This window comes from Psittacula echo (assembly GCF_963264785.1).
Source record: "Psittacula echo genome assembly, chromosome: 4".
In the NCBI taxonomy this organism is placed as follows: Eukaryota; Metazoa; Chordata; class Aves; order Psittaciformes; family Psittacidae; genus Psittacula; species Psittacula echo.
The window spans coordinates 111,637,129-111,663,851 of NC_137738.1; the positions used below are offsets into that span (position 1 = coordinate 111,637,129).

The 26,723-nt window shown below is 41.1% G+C and overlaps 1 protein-coding gene across 1 annotated transcript in view; it reads left to right on the plus strand.

Moving 5' to 3' along the window:
• AFTPH (aftiphilin) overlaps window positions 1-26,723 on the plus strand; it is a 57,032-nt gene that overhangs the window by 26,887 nt on the left and 3,422 nt on the right. The window contains 5 exon segments of the mRNA XM_080615044.1: window positions 5,069-5,129; window positions 6,677-6,707; window positions 6,709-6,848; window positions 10,781-10,904; window positions 16,708-16,843. Of these exon segments, the coding sequence (XP_080471170.1) occupies window positions 5,069-5,129; window positions 6,677-6,707; window positions 6,709-6,848; window positions 10,781-10,904; window positions 16,708-16,843 (492 nt within the window).

Here is a 26,723-nt window from a genome sequence, read left to right on the forward strand (position 1 = left end):
AGAGAGAGAAAATCCCCTCCTTTGATCTGCTGGCCATGTTCCTTTTGATGCAGCTCAGCATACAGTTGGCTTTCTGGGCTGCATAATCTTGTCCCATCACTTGTTCTGACAAGACCATCTCAGTTCCATAATTGTGGTCTATGAATACATACCAGAAGCTTCTGTGCTATCTGTCTGTGCTGCTGGCCTTGGGGTTTGTTTCGTTTTCAGAAAGACAAACACTGAAATAAACTTCTGAGTAAGAGATGGGTTAGAGCTGTAACCATTAGGAGGCCACAGTTAAGTAACATTGAGAAAGCTTCAGGGCAGGAACAATCAGTTCTCCACCTCAGAGACCTTGTTTCTTTCTTGGCCTTATCTTCTCTTAATGTTTGGTGGCTTCTGTTTGCTTTTGGAAAAATCCAACTTCACTTTGTTCAGACTGCCTTTAGGAATATTCCAGATTGTAGTGGTATTAAGATGATGTGTCCCAGCTTTGGTAAACATTTCATTAGGAACTGTGCCATAAACATTGGTAAATACGCAGTGGAAATATAAACAATTTTGGTGGACACTCAAACTTCTTATTCTAAGGACAGGTAATTTAGATATAACAACTTATATATCTTTAGAGCTTATCCAGTTAATGCATAATTATTGTATTAAAACTTCTGAATGCCTCTGTTTTCAGATAGTGATGATGATGGGTCATTCTTATATTTAGAAACTTCAGAATATTGACTTTCTTATTAGAAGGAGAGGCTCTTGTTAATATATTTCTAGGCTTTGCTTAAGGAAATGAGTTGTTTAAAGCCTGTCATTTATGGGACTTGTGTACAGATCAGTGCTTCTGTGTGTACAGATCAGTGCCTCTGTGTGTACATGTATGACTTCCTGCTGAAGGAATAAGACTTTGGAAGAAAGACTGTGGTGATGCAGAAGTAGGAGCGCAAAGAACATTTGTAGGAACACCAAAAAGCCTCCTAAGTTTTTTTTGTTGTAGGCGAATGGAGGAAAGCATGCAGAGATTTAAAATAGAGAGCATTCAGAATCAAAAGTATTGAGGAAAAAGCAGCAAATGATCTGCAGTATCTTTTCTGAGTTATTATATAAACTGTGTCTTGGCCACATTCCCTGCAGAGGATCTCACTGGGGTAGTTACAGTGTGGAAATAGAGTGGAGAAATTTCCATCTGAGCCATTTAAGCTGTGAGGGCAAGGTTTTTGTGATTTCTTCTCTCAAGCTGCTTAAGTTACTGACTGATCTATCAAATTAGTTTGTTGTGTAAAGATGGTTTTTGTAGACTCATCCAGTTTTGTATTTGAATGTAGCATGTAAATTCTTCTTGTCTTGTTTATCTTGACAGTTGAAGGGTCTGTTTCTCTCTTCCTCTGTGGTCATAACTGTAAGGCAGGAAACTCAGTATGAAATAATTCCCTGATTGCTGTTCCCTTTATCCGAGCCTGGTATCTCAGAGGCTTCGCAGGTCTGAAGTAAAAGGCTTTATCAAAACACATCAGGTGTAAAGAAAGAGTGTCTGCTCACATAGGCGAACTTTGATTGTGAAGCCTGATGCAGGTACCCCTCTCTTCTTCTTGGGGGGGTGGGAGGAGGGTCTGTACCATGGCCATGTCTTCAGGCAGTGTGATTTAAATATATCTCAGCACTTGTTAAAATGGTTCCTGTCTGGACTTAATGTTGACTGCTTTCTTTTGATTTGATACTGTTCTGTGGTTAATGTTGTAAAGTTTATTTACCTGCTTCTCTTTGGCTTTCTTGGAAAAAAGCTGTCTTATATTCTGTTCTTTCACTGTTGCTTCAGAGCATCCTCTTCTCTCTATTTGGGACTGTGTTTCTTTGGTAGAGTCTAGTGGTAGCTTTGTCCCAGCATACAGGGTAAATAGGGGATTTCTTACCCGCCTAATTTTGCTTTGTGAGTTTTATATTGGATTAGCAATCTACAGTGACCTAGACCTTTTTCTAGAAGAAAATTGCCAGTCATTCTTTTCTGCGGGTGCCCATTATAGCACATCTGCATGTATGTAAACCACTGAATTAGGGATCAGGTTATAATAGAAGTATCTTATACTTGCTGGCTATTAGGGTCTAAGCCTTAATTAAACCCCATGGGGTGACAGTCTTTAAAAACACTTTTAATTATATAAGGGACCATCAGGACTTCTAACAATGACAGATGCAAACTACCATATTATTGGCCACCAGCCAAAGCCTCCATCATGGGACTGCTCTCCAGTTACACACAAGAAAGATCCAAGAATATATGTAGCTTTGTTGACAGAGAGAAAGGTTTGCAGGTAAGAGATACAGAACTTGCTATTGTATCAGATGCGACAGTCGTTTGAAAGTGGTGTCTGAGAAGCATAATTTTTCAGGACAGTTGTAATTTTGCCAATGAATGCACACAGTGAAACTTATGAATTACTTCCTTGTAAACCTTTCTGAAATGTTTATGATGCTCATTTGTGGGATTAACTAAATATTTATACTATATTTGTATTATAAGCCCTTCTATCCCCCCCTCTCACAGCTTTAAGACAGCAAAACAGTTCTTTTCTTTCTTTTTTTTTTTCCTTTGTTTAATTTTCCTTGGGTAATTATTGGCACAGAGACAAACATTTACATTTTACTCTTTTGGATTACAAAAGCTCTTGCATAATACCATTGTAAAATTACTGTGTGAAAACATCTCTCACTTTTATCAAAGAGAAATACGATGCAGTCAAACCAGTGGGATTTTAGCTTCCTCTTTCTCACTTCCTTAACATTGAGAGTAGTATTCTGACAGCTGAATATACTTTTTCATTTCTGTACCATGCCCTGTAATCTAAGATGGAGGGAGGAGTGAAAGCAGTTTGCCCCAGTTCTCAATATTCTTCTAGATTGGGTGTTTTTCCTTAAAGCATGTTATTAAAGTAATAGTCGAAGTGCAGTAGTCTAGCAACCTTGCAATCTCTGAAAGACAAAACATTATGTTCCCACTGTCTGAGATTTCACTGCTGTGTTCAGGTGTCCCTGTATAGTTTAGTTTTCTTGGGGCCAAGGACACAAGGAATAGAAAACTTTGTTTTGGCTTTTGCCTCTGCTCTCTGCTTTCACTTTGTTTGCTGTTTGATAGAACAGGGCTTGTCAGGAACCTGTATAGATGGGGTCTGCTTTACTTGCCACCCTCTTTTGGAAGTGATTGAAGTCAGCAGAAGGGCTTCATTCCATAGAGCAGTTTAATATACTTAATATACTCTTCCTGATTTCGAGTCAGTCTGGGGTTCTTTCCCCATATTAGGAAGAATTCATCACATCCTTTGTGCTCTGGCAAATCTGAGAATCAAGTCATCATTAAAGGGAAAAGCTTAGCAAGCCATTGGTACCACTGTTTCCATGCAGTTTTGTCACACTCATCCGTCCTGACTCAGTCTTTTGACACAAAATGTAGTGGGTGTTTTCCTCAGTAAGTGAGAGTTGGTAGGAAGCTATTTTGTTTCAATTTGAGTTCATTTTGCTCTTTTTTTTTCTTTTTACAAGCCCCTTGTAATGTTAATATATTTTAGATGTGACAAACCTTAACCAAGCTACAGATGATAGTGATCATTACTTCCTCAGGTGTAGCTTCCACACTCCTAACATTATGTTTCCATGCAAATCATTTCAGTGCCAGTAACTTCATTAGCAAAGCAAAGTAAAAAGTGTAGCATCAGCTTCTTAAGCTCCATGGATTGAATACTGTTCCAGTTGTGCTCAGTACTGGAAATATTTCCAAGTCATTAGGTAGGAAAGATTTTCTAGGCAAGGCATTTACGATAAGTAAATACAGAAATCTCCAGGTCCCTTCATTTTTCTTTCCATAAACATCTATCACCTAGCAAAAGCCTCTTACAGTTAGCTTAATTGTGCAGAGCTAGCTCAGGCTGCTACAGTCTTGATTTGTTATTCTGCTTGGTTTTTCAGTGTTGGATAGTTGACAGGTTTTTATATTTATATATATATATATATAATAAAACTAAAGAGAAGGTATGTCTCAGCCACTGGAAACTTGACAACTAGTGATGCATTTTGAATAATGCTGCAGAGAACTTCCACTGCTTTTCTTTCATAAGTGTGCTTGTTCTGTTAGAAGTTGAGGGCACATCCTTTCCCGGTACATCTTGATACTTGACCCCACTGGGGAGAGAGCAGAAATGCAATGCAGGGAGGTAGAAGGATGAACTTACTTCAGCCATTTCTGATACAGTCCCATCTGTTTGTGCCCTGAGAATACGAGAGGACAGCACTTGCAAGTTACACTGCACCTGAACACACTTCCCCTGTAAAGCATGGTCCCTGCTGCTTGCTTGATTTACCTGTGCGTGTGTAAAAGACATAACAAGAGGAAATAAAAAGGCAAGGATGGGCTCCCACAAGGAATTAACATTTCCATGCTCCTCTTGTTCAAGCATTGTTACCAAGGGTTTGTTTTTATATCAGAATGAGTTACTAGTTAACGGATAACAAGTTACAGGATTTTTTTTTTTTAAGGGTTGGGTTGGGGAGGGTATTGATAGTTTGTCCCTCACACATAGGGATTATGACTCTTTAAAGCAAAACAAACCAAAACAATCACAGGCTCTTTGATGGTACATAACTTGATTTTATATGTAATCAGGACAAAGAATGGGTGTACCGACAGCTTTCACTAATAACCTTATTTTACATTTGCCCCATAATTGTGTATACATAACTTCTTATGCAAAATGCATTGTCTTCCATGAAAGTATTAATAATTTAACTTTCAACTATGCCTTAAGGGTTTTTTTTAATCAAATTCATATGTTTTTGTTAATTTGAAAATCCTGTTAGAGTATAGAGGTTACCTAATCTGTACTGTTGAGAATTTAATAAGACTTCCTATGATAGAACAAATCTACTTTGAATCTTTAGTGCATGTTATGAAAATACTTGCCCCCTAAAAGTTGGGGCTTGCTCATTTAGTTGTCTTTTTAGTATTTAGATGCTAAAGAATCTGTTGTTTGAACTGCTTTGCATTGTTGTAACCTGAACTGACTATAAAATCTGATTTCTGACTTTTCAACTCTAGGAATCTCTACCACCTGTCCAGTTTGACTGGAGTAGCAGTGGCCTTACTAACCCTTTAGATGGTACGTCTCTCCGTAGAGCCTCTAGCACCAGAGCTAGAGATAAGAAAGCTACAAAGTTCAGACAAACATCTATCTGCTGATTATTTTTTTAAAAATACAAACACACACACATATATAAATATATATAATATTTATTTCTTACTCCTACCTTTGGAAATTCAGGCTTTCTTTCTGATTAACTGTGCCCCTATGTGAAGTATTATGTAGTCTGAAAAATACCAGGTTAAGTATTATTTTAGATGCTAGTGTCACAGTGGCAATATTAACACTACATCATGCATAACTGCAGATTATAATGAAACTCTGAACAAAAGAGCATTTTAGATTGAGTTTTACTTCTTAAGAGTATTTTTCACCGATGAACTACTATCTCTTTAGACATCCTTTGAATGACGAACTTGTGTATAGTGGCTACTTCAAAGCACAATATTTTAATCACAAACTGTTTGCAAAATATATCCTTCTTGAGCCGAAAGTTTTCAGATTTACAGATAATTTTATATTTCAAAAATGTGACTTCATCTGTTACCACTTTTGCTTACATGCAAGAGCTAATTATAGGTAATATATTAAAGAGGTAGCTACAAATTTATTTGTATCTGTACATGTATATAGTTATCACATAAAAGACCCTTCACATATGTCTATTTTAATAGCAAAGTGAGTTGCGCCACCACCTCCAGTCTCAGAAATGCAAGTGCATGCAAAGGAAACAAAACAAGTTTTGGAAACTTGTTTGATGGACAGACTAGAAACTTGTAAAGAAACACGCTTTTATGAGGAGCCTGCTAACAGCAATTAACTCATGACACAAGTTGTTCAAAAGCAGGCTAAAATAAACTGCATCTCTTACTCCACTGGTGTTGCCTCATGGTGTTGTTTCAGAACATGTGGGATGTAAGAGTTTGGATAGCAATATCATGGTGCTGAAGGAAAGCCTGGATGGACCCTTTTGCTGTTGTCTGGTGTCTTATTACTTCAGTCAATCATCATGCTTTCTTTTTAATGAACAACTTCCCTAAAATGTATCTTGGTTTGATTTCTGGTTAGTACTAAAGGGGAACAGTATAACTTACCAGTGAGGAACTGGATACAAGAGTGGCATTTGTTACCCTGCTTTAAGATAATGACAATTAATAGCTTAAAGCTGCTAAATAAAACTATAAAGGGTTCTTTCGGTTCTTCGCTTTTTGGGGATCTGCTAAGTCTTCCTGACTTTCCTGTTTTTCAATTGTAGCGAAGGGAGCAAAAGCCCACTGTATTCTAACTATAAGTTGACCTGTATATTGTTTCCCTTTAACTGATCACATCTTTCTTTCTGGGTCGTGCTGGTTCTCTTTCATTTTTAGATTGAAATATAGATTGAAATAAATATTTCTATTTTCAAGTTACTAGTGTTGATTTCCTTGCTGCATTGTACATAAGGAAATGTGCACTGAATTAAGCTGTTAACATTTTTAGAAGGTACAAACTAATACTGTAAGCATTGTTTTCATGTCAATTTTTAAATTGCGTACTGAGTACTAATTATAACTTGCATGTTCAAGTGTGTGTCTTACCCCTTTTTACACATAAACCCCTCCCTTGGCTTACCTTCTATATGGCTGCCTACCAACACGGTCACTGAATTTCAAGCTAGTGGAGGTTCCACTCTTCTGAACCTTGATTTCTTTGGGCCCGTGGATGACAGTAGCTCTAGCAGCACCACCACAATCCCAGGTCAGCAGAGTGTTAAAACCACAACTGTAATATTATAACGACTTACTAAAAGCATGAGCACATCACTTGACTTTCCTATAAACAAGGCGAAATTTTGCATTGTGTTTCTCTACAATGTCTTTCTACTGCATTTTTCCTTTAATCTGTGTTCTGTTTTCTGATGTTTTGTATCGAGTGTGAAGTATTTAAAAGGTACTGTCAGCTTTTTTGTCACATGCTGAAGGAATGAATGGCTTTTATGCTCTTGCAAATAAGATGTTAAAACACTTGTTTCAAACGAGAAATTTTGAGAGTTAACTTTTCTAAGCACTTGAAAAATGTTGCAGATGTGATGATTCTCAAAAAATGAGGGTTTTTCTCTCCTCTGAATGAGTGCCTCCAAGTCATAGGATTATGATGTTATTTAGAAGTTATGAGTGAATTTAAAGTTACAGAGCTTAACATATCAAAACCCTGATGGGGTTTGCTGCTACCAGGAGGTTGTAAATTTTTGCATGTGTGAACTACTGATATTAATGATAAAGTGAAAAAAGTGTTTTAACATAATTCATAATAGAAAACAAAGATAGTTGCATGTTTGTGGGACACTAGAAGTTCATGAACGATGATTATAAAGCCAAAGCACTTTATCTCCAACCTTTTCCCTTAAAAAGGAGGTGAAAGCTCCACTTTCCATTAGCTAATACATGAAAGTAATTGAATTAATTTATCACATGGTTTTGACATGCTCTGACTATATTGCGTGAGCTTGTGAAAACCTACACTTTGAATAAATTTCTGCAGGAATTTAAAGGAACATTTGGGGGATTTATTTTAGTGCATAGGTTATGTAGATAAGGCAAATATTCTTCCAATGTAATGCCTGAAACCATGATAATTTTCTTCACAGGAAGGTTTTGGGGTTTTTTTATTTTAATTTACTGGGTTTTATTTTTAAAATCAATTTTTAAGAGGTCTGGGGGTTTTCCCCCATTTCAAATAAGTGCTTAGAATTATTACTGCATTTTTTGTTTTTAAAAACCTGCTTTTTTTTGTTGTTTCGCAATGGGGTCATTGAAGGCATTTTTGTGGCATCGCATTCCAAATGTGTTTATTCCACCCTTGAGAAATGTCATTGTCCAGATGAAAGATGGCAGGTTTGTCATGGAAATCATAGGTAGCAACTTCAAGAAACTCGAGTCTTAACAGGTTCTTTTGTGTGTGCAAGTCTATCAACAGAAGTCGTCAGTAGCCTGTACATGTACTGCTTGTGCAGTTGGCTGCATTCTTGTGTCCTGATGATGTGCACACTTGAGGTGATTACTAGAGGGATGCTTTTAGCCTTTTATTGCCCCTTTTGTTGTTGTTGTTGTTGTTCTTTGTTTCATTGAGTTACAGGTACAACCATCTTCCCTGGTATGCCCTATAGTACCCTTTTTTGGTTACTTTTGTTTGGTTTGGCTTTTTTCTTTCCTCCTGACTTGTTTCTGGGAAAGTCATTTGTTTCTTGGCTTGCAGCTCGTGTGTTTGTGTGTGTGTTTAAGAGCTTTGTGTGGGGTTTGGTTGGCTAACTTTCCTTCAATATCTCATTAAGGTTTTGCAGTGCTTTCCTTAAATATTCTCAGATCATTTAAATAAAATGGAGAATATGCAACTCTTGAAAATAAGTAAAATAATTGAAAGGCAAATTGTTAGATCGTTTGGCTTAAAGAAGAAACTTATTAGTAATTGAAGTCTGTTCTTTCTCTGGAGACCTTTAGTTTTACTTACTATAGATCTACACTGTATCCTTCTCAGTCTGATTTCAAGCCAAAATAACTTTTTTATTTAAAAAAGAATTGCATTCTGAAAAGGGAGTTACCAATTTCTAGTATGTTCCCACAGGTTTAGTGTATTATCTTATATCTCATGGTAATAGTTCAACACAAATGTAGCTGAGTAAGGTGCCTGAAGATCTGTAAATTGAGCAGCAACATTGCATGAAAATGAATTCAGGACCATAAATGTGAATATCTAAATGATGTAACTTTGAAGGTTGCATTTAACTTCTGTTGCAGAGTTGCATGTCAAAGGACTCCTCGTTTCAATTAGTTTTTACAATTTGTACCTTAATGGGATTTCTCAGGCTTCTGCAAGTGAAAGTGTATTTCAAGTCTTCCTTTCCCTGATTGAAAGTGGATATTTTATGGAATAGTTGGGCTTTTTCCTATTTCCAAGTTCTGTAAACATCTGACAATACTTAAAATCTTGGTATATTTGGCTCAGGGCAGTGCATATTTTGCATGAAGCTGGACAAAACGTAACTTTGGAAACCCAAACTTAAAAACCTGTGTCCACGGAAAACACAGCTATTAATTTCTAATCAATTCATACTAAGTGGATCAGATCATCTCCCCGTCCCCCACCTTCTGCAGCTTAACCAGGAAGATTTTCTTCATTTTACTCCTAGGTCAGCTTAGTTTCCTAACAGTGTGAGAGTACTCGTGCACAAAGGATGAGTGATGTAGACACTGCGTGGGGAGAGTTCATGCAAAGCAGGCATGTGTTTGTGCATGTAGTACTGCAATTACTGGGTGGAAAAGGCAGAACTATAGGCACAGGCATTTTCATTTTTTTTTTTACTTAGTAATCTTTTGGTATTTCAGGAGTACTCTTAAAAGTGTCTTGCTCCACTCAGGTAGGCTGGCTAAAATCATCAGCACATCAGCTTATAAATCAGTTTCTGTATTAGGTAGCTACATGGGACCATCATGTCTAAGCATTTGCAGCGTTTGTTCTGCACTAGTATGAAATGCTTGTGTGTTGGCCAAACCAGCTGGCACTGGTGTGACACTTGTTTAGAACACAGGTGTCTACCATGATGCTTCTGTACAAAAAACTCTACTACGCTGTTTTTGAAGAACGCTTATTATTGTGGATGGCATATATGCATACTTCATTTTAACCCATGAAACATGAACTAACTTAAACTGTAACTAGAGTAATATCACCAATGTAAAAAGCTTCTGGCAACAAAATGTGTCGTAACAGCCTTTCCTCTTGCTTTATTTTGATAGTTCTAATTTATAGAGACTTTATTGAAGAAAATGTACTTAATAACTGGAAATATTAGAGCTACTTCTTACTATGATGTGATGCTTGCTATTAAACAGGTAGAATTTCACTCATGTATTTTTTTGGATGCAGTTTTCTATTGTTTGCATTGTTTTCAGAATGGCCTCTACTGATAAAATTTGAAATCCATTCACAACATATGTGATGTCAAAATTCAGCATCTGAGTTGAGGTGTCTGAAACTAGGAAGTCAAGGCTGAAACATCCAGATACTTAGTGTGTTATAAACACTTGAACGATTAAAAGGGATCACAGACTAAAAGTTGTGGTAGCGTTACACGTTCTAGTATGTAACTTTTTTAATGCCATTCCACTTCTCGGTACCATAAAAGCTGCTTTTTCTCGCTTGAAACATTTTTAACACAAAACATTTTTAATTCTTGGAAAAAGCAGGATACTAAATGCACCCTAATGCATGCCAGTGCTGTGCGTAATCCCTCATTAAACAGTTGGTTCCTGGTAACATGCAGTGTTCTTCTAATACAGTTGAGTTGAAATAATTGAAACAGTCCGTTTTACCACAGCTGACATTTTTACAGGTGTTTCACTCTAAAAGGTAAATCAAGTTTGTTTTATTTACTCTTAGACTGAGACCTTGTATGCCAGCCTTGATCCACTGTGTGTGTGTTTTCTAGTACAACTATAAAAGCTACTGAAAAGGGTGGGGACAGAGGATGATGTTTCAGAAATGCAGACATGTCCTGTCATGTTCTTTTCCTGCATCTTGACATTATAAGTGATTCAGATGTTTACAGAAAACAGTCTCTAGCAAGTTGGTCTGTGGCTAATTATTGCTATACTTGCCTCCAACCATCACTGATTATCATTTTATACTATAAGGTGTGGATCCTGAGTTGTATGAATTGACAACCTCAAAACTGGAAACTTCCAATGCAAGCAACAGAGTGACTGATGCGTTTGCAAGACTCATGTCTACAGTGGAGAAGGCAAGCACGTCCACAAGGTAAATACTTTGTTGTGCTTTTTCCTTCTTTTTCCAAAGGCGTCATGAAATGTGAAGAGCAAATGTGTGTGCGGTTTCAGGTCAGAAGTTCTTGAATGATCAAAAGGCTAAAATGTAATTATTAAATACAAAATTCATAGTACTGTAATTCATATTTCAAATTGTCATAGAACTCTAAAGTAAGATGGGAAACAGTTCATGACGTAAGTTGAAAAGCTAGAGATGAGGACTGAACTGGAGGAAATGACTTCCTGAGAAGAGGGTTGATTCCAAAGAATGGAAGGGTAAACTGGGCCATGCAGTTTGGTGACATAGGACTTTGAGAGAAGACTCTCCTCGGTCTTCTGTGTAATTTATATATCTGGAATGTTCCACCAGTAAAATGATAAAACTGATTAATAATAATGACAATATTTGTCCCACGTATTTCTGGCACCTGTCAAAACTTACATGAGCAAACATCAGATTAATTTTGCTGTTGCAAGTCAAGGAACAAGTGTGCAGTTGGTTTAAGTTGTCCTTTCTGCTTCATGGATCTTGTGTGAAATTCTTTTGTACTTCTTTTTATAGGTAGAACTTACATAAAAGCTTTAGGTGTTAGATGTCTTACTTGAAGTCTGGTCTGTTGAATGGGTACAGAACAGTCTTTCCATTTATAAGCTTGTATTCTTCAGGTTTATTTTCTAATCTGTATTTTAGCAGTAGGATCCTGGACTGTATGTATTAAGGTGTAATTAATGTCTGTGCCTATTAAAAGAATCACTGAGTGATTCTCACCAAGTAAAACATTTCTGTTGTTGAGGAAGTGCATGCCTCAACATGCAACTAATATTAGTTGCTTTACAACTAATAGTTTAACATATCCTCACTTGTATGTGAGCTGTAGGGTTTATTCAGCCCTCTCAAACTAGATGCATTTCCATACAGCATAGCACTTTGAGAGGAGGCATGGATGAGGAGTTTTGGCAAATGTAATGATTTGGCATGGTGGGGGATAGCTGGCTTTCTTAAAATGACCAGAACTATCGTTTGCAAGAGCCCTTTTAAAACATGTTCTTTCATTAAGAAAATTTTCTTGCTAGCTTTCCTGCAGTGAAAATGGTCAAAGTGAACACAGAATAAAAACAAGCCATGAAATTTCAAGGGAGAACCAGTAGAGGGAACTCCATACTTCAGTGCTGATTTTTGTGTCTCAGCTTTTGGAATGCCTATTTTTCCATCCACGGAGTGCATATACTCTTTCTGAAAATGCACTAGTGGCAAAGTTTGACTTCCACTAAATAGAAAAACACACTTACAGTTAAAATACTTTGTTATATATTGTAAGTCTAGTTTAAAATTCACAGCAGAACATACAAACTCTTTATTAATTTTTATTTCCACTCAGATTTGTACCTACTTGCTTTCTTTAAGAAGAAAAGCTTACTTTTTCTTTCGACATTAATAAGGAAATCTGCTTTGCTTAAATGAATGTTCACCTTCTTTTTCTGTATTGTTTATTGATATGAGGGATTTAGGTTTTTTTCCAGTGCTTTCCACATAGCACTGGAAAGCTTTTACTTGCGCTGTTAAAGCTCTTTATTTGGATGTCAAAGCTCTTCGCCTGTTCTGGAGAGCATTACTTACTGATAGGAAGAGGTTCTAGATCTGTGCTGTAGCAATATCAGGCTGTAGAGAGAGGGTGGGGACCTCAGACTTGGCAATTAAGTTCAGAGACACACAAGGATTAGCAGTTTTAAAGCATCTGTTTTCAGTGTTTAATACATTTTGCATGTTTCTGCCAACTCTGAATTTTAAACATTTTTTCTTTCTTTAATTCCATGCTCTCCAAAAGAAAAGCAGTCTGTTTTTCCAGCTAGAAACCTTCAGAGAAATTAAGGTCTTATCTCAGCAGTATGCCAAATATGTTACAGAATGTCAGCTTTTTGCAATAAAATTGTTTTTCTTTTGATTTTTTTCTTTCTTTCATAATGAATTGAAGACTTTAAAATAGGGGTGGCTGGGTACAGCCAGTTCAACAATGATGACATTCATGCACCAACCCGGAAATATGGACTATTAGCCATTCATGATAACTGATCAGGGGAAGATGTAGCCAGTGGCTTAAGATCACTTTGATGGCAACTTCAGTTGTGTTAAGGCTGTCCCATGTCTGTAATTTGTCTGAACTCAGGATATTTAGGGTGAAGTTTGGAGTGAAAATACCATTGTTCAGCTGTAAAAAAGCCAGGTGAAAAGTTGTCTTTGCTTAAAAGAGCCACATCTTGTGCATTCAAACCCGTCTCTTAAAGCTAGAAAGTCAGTTTCTCGAAAGGAAAGTGTTGGGAGTGCAGGGGAGGCTTCTCCCTCAGCTTGAGCCTGAAACCCTGACGGCAGCAGTAAGTGTTGAAGGTCAGGGATCCAGTACAGCATTCCACAGACATTCTGCAGCCTTGCCCGGTTCCATAGAATTGGCAGAGATCAGAAGTTTATCTGCTGTCTTTTTGAAGGAAAACAGAGCACTGATATCTTTCCAAGAAACAGACGAAACCCTCATTTAGGCTGGAAATATTCCTTGGGGGAGGTGTTGGATGGAGCAGGCTACCTCGTAATTACAGAGTGGTTTTTAAAGTCCATTTCTCTAATCATTGTTGCTGTTAGAGTCTGGCCTTGCTGGTGCTATCCACAAAACCCTTTGCAAACATGAGAGATGACTGAAATCCTGAAAGACTTGAATGCTGTAGGAAGGGGTTGGAATGCAAAACAAGGAGGTGTGAGTGACACATCAGCAAAGTATTCCCCATTTCTTGCTAAAGTTTCTTCCAGCCACTTTCGTGCCTGTCAGTCTGGCTAATTTCTTGCAGCTTAGTGTTAACATGCCTTTGAAAATGAAGTGTCATGCCAACAGGTAGATGGACTGGTACAATTGCTAGGTAAGGGCATCCCTTCTGTCTCAGGAGGAAATGTAATCTAGTATAATAGATGGATGGGGGCAGAGTGCTCTGTAGAGAGTAGTTTTAAATCCTGAATGAAGCAGAGACCTTGTTTTGAGTGAGGGCCTACGTATGTATGTACGTAGCATTCACTAGTGTAGATGGCTTCTTGTGTTTTCAAATCAGACAGTATTAGTAGAGCCATGGCTGACAATCCGCTCACTTGGGCGTCCATTCTGTAAGCTATGGTATCTACGAATTAAGAGTATGTGAGCAGGAGAGGCTCTGCAATGTGTGCCCCCAAACCAGGGTTTAGCAAATTAAGGTCTTGACAATGGGAACACCGTCAGTAGTAGTGGTGACTGAAACTAGTGCACTGACATGGTTATTTCTCTTGCCTCCATAAAAGATACCACAGTTGTTAGGCAGTTTGGTAGGTTTTAAGGGTAAAAACAGTCTGCAGTGATGATGCTACCTTTGTCTTTTAAATTTAGAGAGCTAATGAGTAATCCTTTAAGGTTGCCCTGGTGATATCTGCTACCAAGGGTGCTGACTGCTACCCAGAAAGAGTACTTACAGTGTCCAGTTTTATTGTCTTCCAGAGGAACCTGCCCCTCTCCATCAAGGAATGCAGACTTTAGGCTGTCTCATCCCTCTCTGCACTGAGATGATTTTAAAAAAGACTTTGAGCCTCATTACCAAGTGATTGTATCTATAGCTGTAACTTGGTCACAGCTAAGTAGTGTTTACTGTATGAGTATGTTAGCTTGTCCTTCTTTACAGATACTTTCTACAGAACACATTAAGTAGATAAATTATTGCAAAGGGCCTCCAGCCAGGAGGGGAGTATTCAGTAATTGTCGAGATTCACATCTGACTGTGCTCACTGGTGCTCATGTTCTGCTGTGATGTTGCAGAGACCAGCTAGTACAGCAAGAGCAATAGCATTATCCTGTGATAAAGGTCCAGCATATGACCACCAGGTGAAATGCAGTGCTGCCTCTGGGATGCAGCAGTGCCATTTCTTAGAATGCCACAGTTGAGCAGAGGAGGAAGAGGCATATAAATAGCAGGGAGTGTGTGAGCTCCATCTTGGTGCCTGATTAACAATTACAGGAACTCCTTTTAATGCAGATCTTGGAGTTGGCCCTCTTCCTTTGGCTCCCTCTGTCAGACACTCTGTAGTTAGCTGTAAGTCCTTGATCACCAGGAGTTTGTACCTTTAAGAGGCTTGTGGTAAGTGATTACTAATAGTGGCACCAGATACTGATAACACAGTGGTGGGTGAGAACCACATTTCAACAGCTCAGAGATAGTCCGTCAAGTGCAAACAGAGCTGACTGTGAAGTTGTTAGAGAAGGAGGCACATATTGGCTCTCTGCTTCTTCCTTCAGTAAATCCAGCACACAGCTTTGTTTATCCTCCAGAATTTGGTAATCTGCCTAGTCAGTGGCTCATGGAATTCCACTGCAGCAGAGAAAAGAAAATACTGCTATTCTAGTGAAGGAAAGTCGGAATTAGTATCTAAGCTGCCTCGTCTAGAGATCTTTCATCAAGTGGAGATTTCAAGTAGCAAACGAAGTGATAGTTCAGTGTCAACACAATGATCAGTGATGTCAAGGATGAGTTTGACTCCAGCTTGTTTCTTTTCTTCTCCTTCTAGCTAAGAAATCCTGACACTGCTTCCCTTTGCTTTCCCCTCATCTCTGATCAGCCAAGGAAACAATCCCGATGGGTGCTGACAAAAGAAAATAGAAGTACATGCTGCTTTGTGGTCAGAGTGGTCATTGCCCTCTCCAGGGCTCCATTTAAAGTTTATAGCTAAGACAAAAGATACAGAAAGGACATTTCTGAAATGTTCTAGGGAAAGGCAGCTTATTTGGTTTCAAGCCTTTTGTCTCAGCTTTTTGCCCCAGAGATGAGGGAGCTTATTTAGCTAGAATTTCTAATGTTACAGGGTACAGCAGGTGCCTTTTTGGAACTGGAATAGTGTTTGTTGTAAAACTGAGTATTTCTAGTAATAGGCAGTGTTCTTCAAAGATAAACCAGATGTCTGTGAAGTATGGATGTTTGGGCAGGGGAAGGGGGTTTTCTGGAGTGGTCTGAGCCAGGCTTCATTTTACTTAGGAAATGTAAGGGGTTTGCATAATAGAATCAAATTACATAGAATTCAGACCTTTTTATTCATTTTTGTTTGGTAATTCTTATGAATAATGCAAAAGGCAAAGTAAACACCAGTGATACCCAAACTGCTGTGTGTATCATGGCTACACATACTACTGCACTTCAAAGCAAGTAGCTACAAGTTGGAAACCACCTTTTGCTGTTGTTGAGCCCTGGGGGGGGAAAAAGGCTTCGTGGATCACAGTATGTAGAGTGGCATGATGTATAATCTGAGAATAGTCACATTGGAAACACAGCATAAGTACCTTTTTATTTTAAAAGTATTAAGAAGTAAGTTAGGAACTTCTTAATGTCCTTTCAAGACTTTTCCACTCTTGCTTTGAAAGATTATACTGGATTTAGGTACTTTAGAACTAATGCTTCTATTATCTTATACCTAGAATATGGGCATGGTTGTCTCTTCAAGTGAGTCTCTTTAACACTGGAACCAGCAAAAAAAAGGGAAATATTAAAATTAGCATTTGAATAGGAATTTTTTTCCCCCTCGTTTTTGCAACAAAATACAGGAACATTTTGCTGACTTTCTGTGTTACCATTTTGTTGGTAGGCAGGTAGGTATTATAACATTAGACTTCTCACGTAGCTTACAGAAGTGCCTGTCAGTGGGAGACAAACTGACAGAACATTGCTTCAATCAGTGATTCTTTTAGTGATGCAAGGGATATCAGGTACTGTATTAATGCACTTTGTTCTTTTCTTCTCCACAGGAAGCCTAAAAAGGAAGAGCATCTCAGCGAAGAGGCTGCCAAGGTGATTTCTAGCCTTCCTGACTTAACTTTCATGCATGCCAAGGTGTTGATGTTCCCAGCCACATTAACACCTTCAACAAGCTGCCAAGAAAAGGTAGACTAAAGTGATGTGAATTGGACATTTTCTATTGTTTTTTTTTTTTTTTTCATTTTCCTTCCCTCTGTGGGTCGTAAAAAGCAATCTTGCTTTAATTAAAAAAAAAAATCAAGTTCAGATGATTTGTTGGTAAGCAGCACTAGAAAGGTATACATAGTAATGTATATTTATTTACATACCGGAGTCCTAAATTTATATTAGAGAAAAATGTAAATAATTGGGGGTAAATCTTTTTGAAGAGCTATTCTTTTTGTTGTGCTGGGATGTACACATTTCTGTCCTTGTGAAATACACTGGTGGCGTCCTTCTTACAAAACAGGAAAAAGTTTTAAAAAATAAATAAATCCTAAAAACAAAATGAAAACTTCAGTCTTCACGGTCTGTGAAGGGCCCCCTTAAAGGTCTTCAGATTGCATTGAGCATCTTTTTCTTTCCTGCGTATATTAAAATAACTGTTGCTGGGGAAAAGAAAGCCCAAAGGTTACGTTGTCCCTTTGCAGGTTTTCGATTATTGCTGTTTTCTTTAAAACCCAATCATTTCTTTTGTGTTTTAACAAGCTGAAGATGTGATTTTTCCTTTTCTTCTACTCCATCCCCTCCCCCTTGATTGGCTGATCAATCTTCATGTTCTTGAACTTCGATAGTATGGCTCTGTCGCTATATAGCCTGTTGAAAGGTATGCTCTCAGTAACTACTCATTCTGGTTCTGAGTCACTGTCTAAACACTTGATTTTTTGGGGTCATTAAAGGTTGTCTGCTTTTAATCAGTTTGATTTGGAAAAGAAGGACCAAAACTATATGAATGTCTTACAATGAAATTTACCTGTTAAAGGTTTTTTTTATGTTCTGTTGTACCACTATTCCTGTTTGATTTTGCACAGTGTAAAATGACATAATCATAGATTGCTATGGTTTTAGGCTGTATATACAGTAAAAAACTATGGGTTGTAAATGTCTGGGGAAATTCCTATGGAAAAAAGAGAGCTATGTAGAAGAACCTCTAAAAAGGTCAATGTGCATGCCCAAGGTCTTTTGAGATTTAAGTGTGTAAATTTCCTTTTAGCTTACACAAAATAAAATAATTTAAAAGATACATATGTTTGTAGTCTGCTCTCTTCATATGGAATGGACATGTTATGTTTCTGTTAATGGTAAAATCAATGCCCTGCATTAACAGTAGAATCTAGGAACTGGTGGTGTGCAGTCCCACAAAACGCGCCTGTCGGCCCTGCAGAAGGAGAAGCAGCTTTTCTTTAATAGCCCTGTTAATGCTTTGTGATGCAGTCTCTTACTTCTGTCTCAAACTTGCCTTCTGGCTTATAGGGAGATGTTGCCCAAGACATGTCAGTATTTGGGGTTAGAGACTTCTTCAAAGTACTTGGCAATGCTCATCTGTAAGAAACACAGATTGTGGTGAGGTGAGAGGACAACTGCATTTGTCTGTTTCTTAGCTAGAAATAAAAAAGTCAACATAGCATTCACTTGATTTTCTCAACATGTTAGCTTGCACTGAGCTTTTTCAGCAACAGTCTCTTCAGGGCCTCTCAGTCAACTGTCTGCAGGTAAGGCATGCTCTGGGGGCTGATATTCAGGGTGTTTGCATGGGCATAAACTCTCCCATGTCTAACCTTACTGTGTGCACAGCTCTTTAAGTGCTCGGTAGTCACCACCAGTTCATCGCTTCTGTTCTGAGAAATCTCTGCGTTTTCTTACCTCTTCATTGAGACTTTTATCATCTGACTACACTTGGGTCAGAAGAGTTAAAGTTCAGTTTGATGTCATTAGCTGGTAAGCTGAAACGTCCATGCAAAAGGAGGCTTTCTCCTTTCTGAAGTGTCTGAGAGATGAGCACTGGAGTTTCACCGTTGTGAACACAGGAGTTTCGGTGAGTGGTGGCTACTCAGAATTGAAAGAGCAGCTCCTACAGCTGTGATAAAGTTAATTTGTAAAGGCTAAATTGGCTCCTTTGCCTTCTAATTAGTGTTGCAGTGTACAATGCTGCGGTATCAAACTGCACCCTGTTGTAGCTGAAAAGGTTTAGGAAAAAGCCATCTGCTTTACCACGTCACCCCAAAACACTTCTGTTTGCTGCTTCTGCAGATTTTCATTACAGTATTGACTTCATGCCTGTTACATATCAAAATCAGCTTTGCTAATCTCACAGGTTAAGCACAGTATTCTATAGTGCATGCTTATGATATCACTTCATTCTGGTGCTGGGCTGCTGTAGGTTAAAACCAGTCCTTTTGTTTCCATAGCTGTGGCGTGTCCCCCGGAGCCGGAGCAGTGGTATAGCTGCGGCAGAGAGCTATAGCTATTGTTTCAAGGAGAATATGTTTAGGAGCTGACTCATGATCCTTGTCTGGCAGCAAGTGGACTGAAGTATTAAGGAGAGGTGGGGGTGGAAGTGCCAGCTGCAAGTTGATCTTTAGTCTCCTCACAATTGCCTCTAGAGGCAGCTGCCCATTTGTCTTGCAGTCTCCAAGTGCAGTACTGGTGGCCTGCTGTAGAAGGGGGAGGGGGAAGGAATGGCAGGGGGAAAAGGAGATTTCTATTGTGACTGATGTAGCAATCTGAAACTTGGTGAAACCTGGCACTACCGAGAGTGTGTTTATGGGATTTTTAATGTTCTTTCTGCCTCCCCAAAAAAAAGAAAATTGCATCCCACAGGCCTTCGTGCTGCTGAAAGACATAAATCTTCCATCTAAATTCAGCCCTTTTCAGGTGGATGCTGGTTGCCTTAAAACATAGCACTGTTTTTTGTTTCCTAGCTTAAGCCCCCTTCTTTCCTGTCGATTGTGGGATGGACAGGCAGGCTCCTCTACCTCTCTCCTCCTTGCTTCTGCAGGCAGCTTTGCTCTTACGCAGAAAGTTGTGTTTAGCAGATCCAGCCGCATCAGGGTTGTCTTTCCATGCGGTTCCCATTGACACAACGTGCCTTATCTAGTTTGATCTTGCCAGGAGGTTTATGGGCAGGACTGCAATTGATACTTTCTGCACGTTCGTGTTGCTGTGCATTGTCATCAGATGTGTCAATGTGTATCACATTCACTCGAGAACTCGTGTCATTTAATAGCAAGGCATTTATGTGCCCTGTCCAACAGAAGCAGCAGTGGATGCTTGGTTCAGATGTAATTGCCAGAGCTGGAACATGGCCATGAAGCAAAGTCCAAAACTCCCACTGTGAAGCGAGCTGCAGGCCCCTGAATGACTGCTAGGAAGAGCTGGACTCTGCTTGTGTTATCCAAAAGGCTGCACTCTGATGCTCAGTGGTTCAGCACTGACTTATCGGGAGCTTTACCACCTGCTGCAGGTGTTAGCAGTGCTCCACTTCCCGCAGCACTTGAAATGTTAAGACCTTCTCAGAATATCATTAGCATGACACATTCATTTTGAGAGGCCAGAAATAAAGCTTACAAATAATGCACGTAGATGCCCTCAAATGCAATTAGTGTGTACTGAAGTTAACCCGTCATCACACTGGGTTGTTGTACAGGATTTCACCTGGCGATGAAACCAGCATGTGGAAAGGTTTGTTGTTGGACTGCAGGACTGCTGCACTTGGGCTGAATATCTGGTAGCCTTTATAGGATGTGAGGGAGGCTTAGCTCAGTGTGTTCGAGATGGATCAGCCTTGATCCAACCACTTGCATCTAGATGCATAATTATCTATTCCGTTTCAGAGCAGTCTGAAAATACAGGATAGCAGCAAAATACGCTTGAAGATAATTTATAAAAGCATATGGCATCTAATGTAATTGCTTAGCATCTGCTAGGAATCCCTGATACAAAAGCAGAGAAGCTTTTCATAATCTGGCCTCTGTGCTGAAGAGCACAGCCTCTCAAGGCAGCAAGCAGCCTCGTCTGCTCCCTTAGGTGAACCTGGTACATAAAAGGAGATGGGAAGAAACAACACAGTCAAATTCAGAGGACTGAAAACAAGGTAAGAGGGAGCTGGAGGAAAATACAAAGCAAGAACTCAGGAGAAGCTCTGAGTAGGGGAGATAAGAAGGTGAAGCAGGAGCTGGAGTGCAGGCAGCTGGGATAACTATAGGAAGAGCAGGTGGTGGAGAAAGTGGGATACAAGCATGAGAAGCAGGGGCATTTGGAGAGGGAAGAAAGCCTGGGATGGATTACAGGTGCACACACTGTGCCCACTGGCTGCTCTTCTCCATAATCTGGAACTGGGCCTCAGAGCCCCAAGTCTCTGTTACTGTACTGCAGAGAAAATATGTCAGACCCGTCGGGTGAGGGTAAGCTGCATGTGTCACAACAGCCTGCCATTGCTATCAATTACTTTTGAGAGCGAGCTGGACTGCAGACATAAGGGGTTTAAATGTGGCTGCTGGTGCCTGTTTCAGCATTGATTCAAGCCCAGATGTTAAAAAAGACCTGTTTTAAAAAACATTTTTAAATAAGGAGGTACATTACAAGTCCAGACTGCAGGTATAAAATCAAACCCTCAAAAGCTAAGCTCCGCTGCTGTGATTTGGAGCTGCAGCTTCAACCGTGTCATGCACCTGCAATGTGACACTCATTACTTACATATCATCCTGTCTTCACTCTATCCTTGCCTCCTGCCCTGCATGGATGTGTTCCCTGAACCAGCGTAGCGCAGCAAAACTGCAGCGCCCGGCTTCATACAGCTGAAGAGAAAGGATGGCCTTATGTGGAGAAGGCACAGCGGAGTGTGATGCTCTCCTGGTTTGGAGCAGCCGGCCACAGCAGCTCTTCCGCAGGTCATTTGTGCAGTTCTGTCATTTGGTGCCCAGCAGGAGTTTCCTGATTGGGATGTGCGGAAATGCTAATTTCTCCAGGATGTAGCTTAAGCAGTGTGGAACTTTGCTCATTTGATCAAGGCTCTGTGACACCAGGGATCAGGTGCATGTGCTGAGAACCCGAAACTGCTGGAGCTCTCGTTTTCACATTGTCAGCCTGTTCTTAAACCTGTAATACACGTTGTTATGCTCGTTACAGCAGGGTTGCAAAGATCAACTCTGAAACGCTGTGCTCCTCCTGCTAGTTTGTCAGCGATATCTGAGAAGGACTCAGCTGATAGAGGCATCACACACATCTCAAAGGCACAGGGGACGCTCGCTGTTTCACATCTAGATTCGCTACATGGTCCCCAAAATGTACATTTCCTAGTTTAGGGCTCTGAGTCTTCCTCTGCAGATCTGCTGATTTTGCCTTAGTGTACTTACCTAACATCAAGGCATACACCTGCAGAGGTTCCTAACACGGCACTGCATACAGGACTTGGGATTCTCTGCCTTAAATAAGGCTTGGCACTACCTGTAGAATGGGAAGGGGCAAAAAAAGGCTTCTCATTGAACTAACAGATACAGTGGTCCTATGGAAAACAAAGTAATGAGACTCTACCTGAAGACTAATTTGGAGGTGAGGGAAATTAAGGTGTATTTTTGAATGTTTGCTTAAGCAGACTTAATGATCCTTCTGGCGTGGCTTTCCTCATGCTTAATGATGTCTTTGGCACGGTTTTGTATGTTTAGAATATGTACCCATGTGTGCAATAAACTGAACTGAGATAAAGCTGACCCTCTGGGGCTGTATGCCCTAAGATGCTCTGCTGAGCTCCTAGCCAGGTCCTTGCTGTTTGTGTGACCAAGGTGGCATTGGCTGCTGACCTGCTCCGGCTGCGCTAGTGGTGGCAGCTGAGCTGTTGTGACTGATCCTTACTCGTTAGGGCTGGATCATCAGGGGCTTATTAATACCTATGCATGTGCAGTCCCATGCTGCAAGCATTTGTGTGGTTGATACCAGGTCTAGTGAGCAAATCCCCCCAGAATACAAGTAGGTTTCCTGTTGGGATTGTTGTCATTGTGTGAGCCTCACCTCCTGTATTTAAAGCAATGGAGTTATTAAATGGGCAGGGAGGGGCAGCAGAGGGGCAGTTCCAGCTCAGCCTTGTCTGTGCCTTTGTCTGCTTTTCCAATGAAATATGTCCCGATTGTTTTTAAATCTTTAAGCGATAAAACACTTGGTGTTTATTTCCCTCAGACAGGGAAGAACTGCAGTGAGGGCAGTGAAGCCAAGTGGGGTTTTCAAGACAGCCCTAATCTTATAAATGGCAGGAAGTGTTGTCTGGCCTGAGCTGGTCTTCAGAAAGCATTACACAAGGGGAGAAAAGTGAGTTCTTTGGGTCAGACCTTAGCCTATTGGCTGGAGGATGCCTTGTAGAAAGAGATGTCCAGCACACCTCAGGTAGCTGTAGCCTGGTGCCATGATGCAGAGAGCACTGCATGCCTTGTGGTACAAACCCTGAAGACCACTGTGGTGTTCGTCTCTGTCCTAATGAGCTGCACGGTGTCAGAGCTAGCCTGGCTCTGGACCTTTTGGGCTCATGCCTTGGGAGAACAAGCTCTCCCATCCCATCCCAACCTCCTTTTTGGCACCTTGTGCCTCTTTGGGGAATTCATCTGTAATGGAGTCCAACTTTAGTAGCAAGAAAGACAAATTAACTTCTGTGCTAGTCCCTGTGCTATTTTTAATTGTCAACTGCAGCCTGTTCATATAAATATCCAACAGAACGTGCTGGTCAGGATCTGCCCTATTGCTTGAGATAGCAACAAGCTTTGGCCTCAGCGACACAGGGAAAGGAAGGGCAGTCCTGCTGCTCTTGCCACGCAACTTCATCCCAGCTTTCCCCAAGTCAGCACACAGCTCTATGGTCAGAGGAGCAGGTTGATGTATGGTGGGATGTGCAGAACACACACGTGTGTGTGTGTGTGGTCACGGCAGAATTGGCTCTGTCTAGTGTCTATTCTAGTGTCCCCTCGGGCTGTCTCTCCCGTCTGCAGAGCTTGTGCTAGTGACTGAATGGTAATTGTTGATGTGGTCAGAGCTGGTTTTTCAGGTCTTTTTCAGCTGGGGAAAAGAAGGGTGTGAAGACAGCGCCTGGAAAGGACAAGTGAAGGCTGGCACCCGTGTGCAGGCGCTTCACGCATAGCTGGACTGCTGATTTCCCTATTCCTTTATGCTCGCCAGTCCAAGGAGCTTACAGAAGACGAGGCAACAAGTGTTGCTGGATCTCTTCCTAGGGCCTTTCAGCTCCTCGTGGCAGCCTTGGAGAAGAGTCTGAGAGCAGCTTCCACAGGAGTTCAGGGCAGAGTGGGAAGTGTCCAACAGGCTCTCTCTGTGCAAAGCCTGGCTTTGTCCATGAGGCCTTTCCTGATCATATTTTGGCTTTATAACTGCAGGGAGCCTGAGCACAAATACACAGCGAGGATGGTTTGGAAACAAACGGAAAACACATGAGGTGTCCCCTACACACCCCTCCCAACCCTCTCTTTCCCTCCCCAGCCCCAAATCTCACCTAAGTCTCTGTCCCAATCTCAGCAGCTTAGACCTGAAACTGTTCGCACAGGAGTTCTACTACCAAAAAGGGGTTTTGTCTTGGCTGTGTTATTTCACTGGGCACAGGGGCTGTGTTTTCATTGGGAGCACTAAAGCCTTTTGTCACTTAGTTAATGCCGAGGCGAGTTAAGAATCGACATGCAGCTGGCAATGGGTGTTCTGCAGCTGTTAGGACTATTGCAGGTTACTCCACTTTCTCTTGGACGGAGCTGCCTCCCTCTGACAATGGCAAAATGAGCAGTTGTATGGCTGCTTTGTGCTCTTAAGGGTACAATTTTCCCTCCTTTTCCATTTAGAAGGGGTGTCTCTCCCTTCCTCTCCATCCTTGGCCACCTCAGTGAAGTCTGTTCTGGCAACTTTCCTCCTCTGTTGGCCAGGGAGGAGGAAGCAGGGTGGAAAGGGGGGAACAAACAGCTGTCCTTTAGGTTTAAATCAATGCAGCTCCTTAGCGGGCTGGCAGTGTCAGCTCAGTCATTAGGAAAGCTGCTCTTTCATTCAGGGGGCAGCCTGAGCCAATTCTCCCCCAGTCCAGGACCAAGGAGGTAAGGAGCGTGGGCCTTTCCAGCTTGCAGGACCATTGCAGCTGGCACATCCTCCTATTCCTGGTGTTTCATTCATGCAGCGCGCTGGAGGACCATGTTGGCACTGTGGATGTTAGCCTGTCACAGGAAACTACTGAAGTGGTGCACTGTGCGTGCTTGAATTCCCATCTCCTCGTGAGAGGCACCTTCCCTTGAGACTGGATGTAGGAGATGTGGGTTTTCCTGGTGACCTGCTCGGGTTAAACCTCTGAGTTGAGTAGGTTTTAAGAAAGCGAAATGGATCTGGTCAGCCCCTTGAATGCTGGAGCTCCCCTTTGCCTGCATTGGGGTCCTGCGTGTATGGATAGTGAATACCTGAAGCTCCAAAGTGATTCTGCAGGGCTTGAAGGTCTTACCTCAATCCTGGCAAGAAAGGCGGCATCGCTTTTGGCTTCCAAAATATAGGGGCTTTTTGCAAACTGCATGTAGATCATGGCTCTGCTCAGCTGATGTGTGTTTGGTTGTGTTGTGTCATTTATATGTGCTGGAAGACACTCTGAACCCCCAGGAAGAGACAGACCAGAGCTGGACTGATGCACACTTAGATTAGACCCAAGCTAGCACTGCCCAGGCCAGCCTAACGGTGCTGCAGCTTAGAGGGGATAGTTGAGGGCCTGTTATCAACCCGTTTCTGAGCTGTTCTGATCTCTGAAATGTGTTTTGATCTCAGGGATGTCAGTGGGGAGGATCGCAGCTGAAATCTCATTAGCAAATAACAGCCTTGTGTGCAGAAACCTGCCTCGCTGACATCTTGATCTTATTCTGCCACTTTCTGATCAGCAGGGTTGAAATCCATTCTGGTTTTGCAATGTCACTGACGTGGTTTACAGGTGACGGTGGAAAGAGCTGTGGTGTGCAGTGGCAGTGGGGATTTTAGCACGTTTATAGGAGGTATTTTACAGGCTTCCCAGTGTCGCTGTGAGGGAAGCTCATTTTTGAGGGATACAGAAAGTGCTGTCTACAACTATGGGGTTTGAAAGATGAACATGCCTGTAATGAGGCAGCAAATCTCATTTAGGAAGGTTCTTTGGTTGGAAAAGTCCATCTCCCTCAGGTGCTCTGTTGTTTTCTCCATGAACTTGGGTGTCTGATGCCTTTCTGCCACCTGGCATGCTGCAAAGTGTTCCCTACATCAGTAATGGTCCTCAACTCTGCGAGCTTGTAGGCTGATGACATCCCTCCTGGCAACAGATGCAAAGTGAAGTAACGCAACGGCACACCATGCTGCCCCGGATTGAATAGTTCCACCTTCAAAAGAATAGCCCTGCTCTCCTTAAAGAAACCTTCCGAGATGCTGTTGTGCTGCAGGCAGGGATGTATTTGTGATGTGTTCCAGCAGCACGAGGAACTCGAGACTGCACCTTTGCACACGCATCCTCAGTGTAATGTGGGAGGAGAAGCTGCACAGCCATGGGATTGCATCGCATTATATAGGGGTACATGATATAGGGGCCTGGGAAGCCTCCTGGTCTTCTACACTTGGGAAAGTTACATTGATGGAAGACAGTTGTCGGTGGTGCCATTAGCACCAGGTAGGCTTTCCTTGCATTTGGAGGGCTGTAAGTGAAGATGGGCTTTGCAGAGGCTGAGATTAGCAGCGCGGTTCTGGTTGCAGGGAGCTCCTGTCAGCAGCTCTCCAGGTTTATAAAATGAAAGAAGAAAAGGAAAAAGAAAATAAAAAGGGAGGGCGATGAGGCCTGTTTATTCCTCTGTGTGGGCTGAGTTGGTTCTGCAGTGACAACGGGGTGACAGGCATAATACAGCACAGATGCACTAAAGGTTTCTCTTTGCTGCTTCCCTGCAGTAAGCCCAGCGCTGACTTCTTGGAGCAGAAGCATTTGGGTAAAGCTGAAGCGCTGGGCGGCAGGGGAAGACTTTGATTTATGCACTGGTAGGGGCTGTTTAATCTTAGGTCTGCC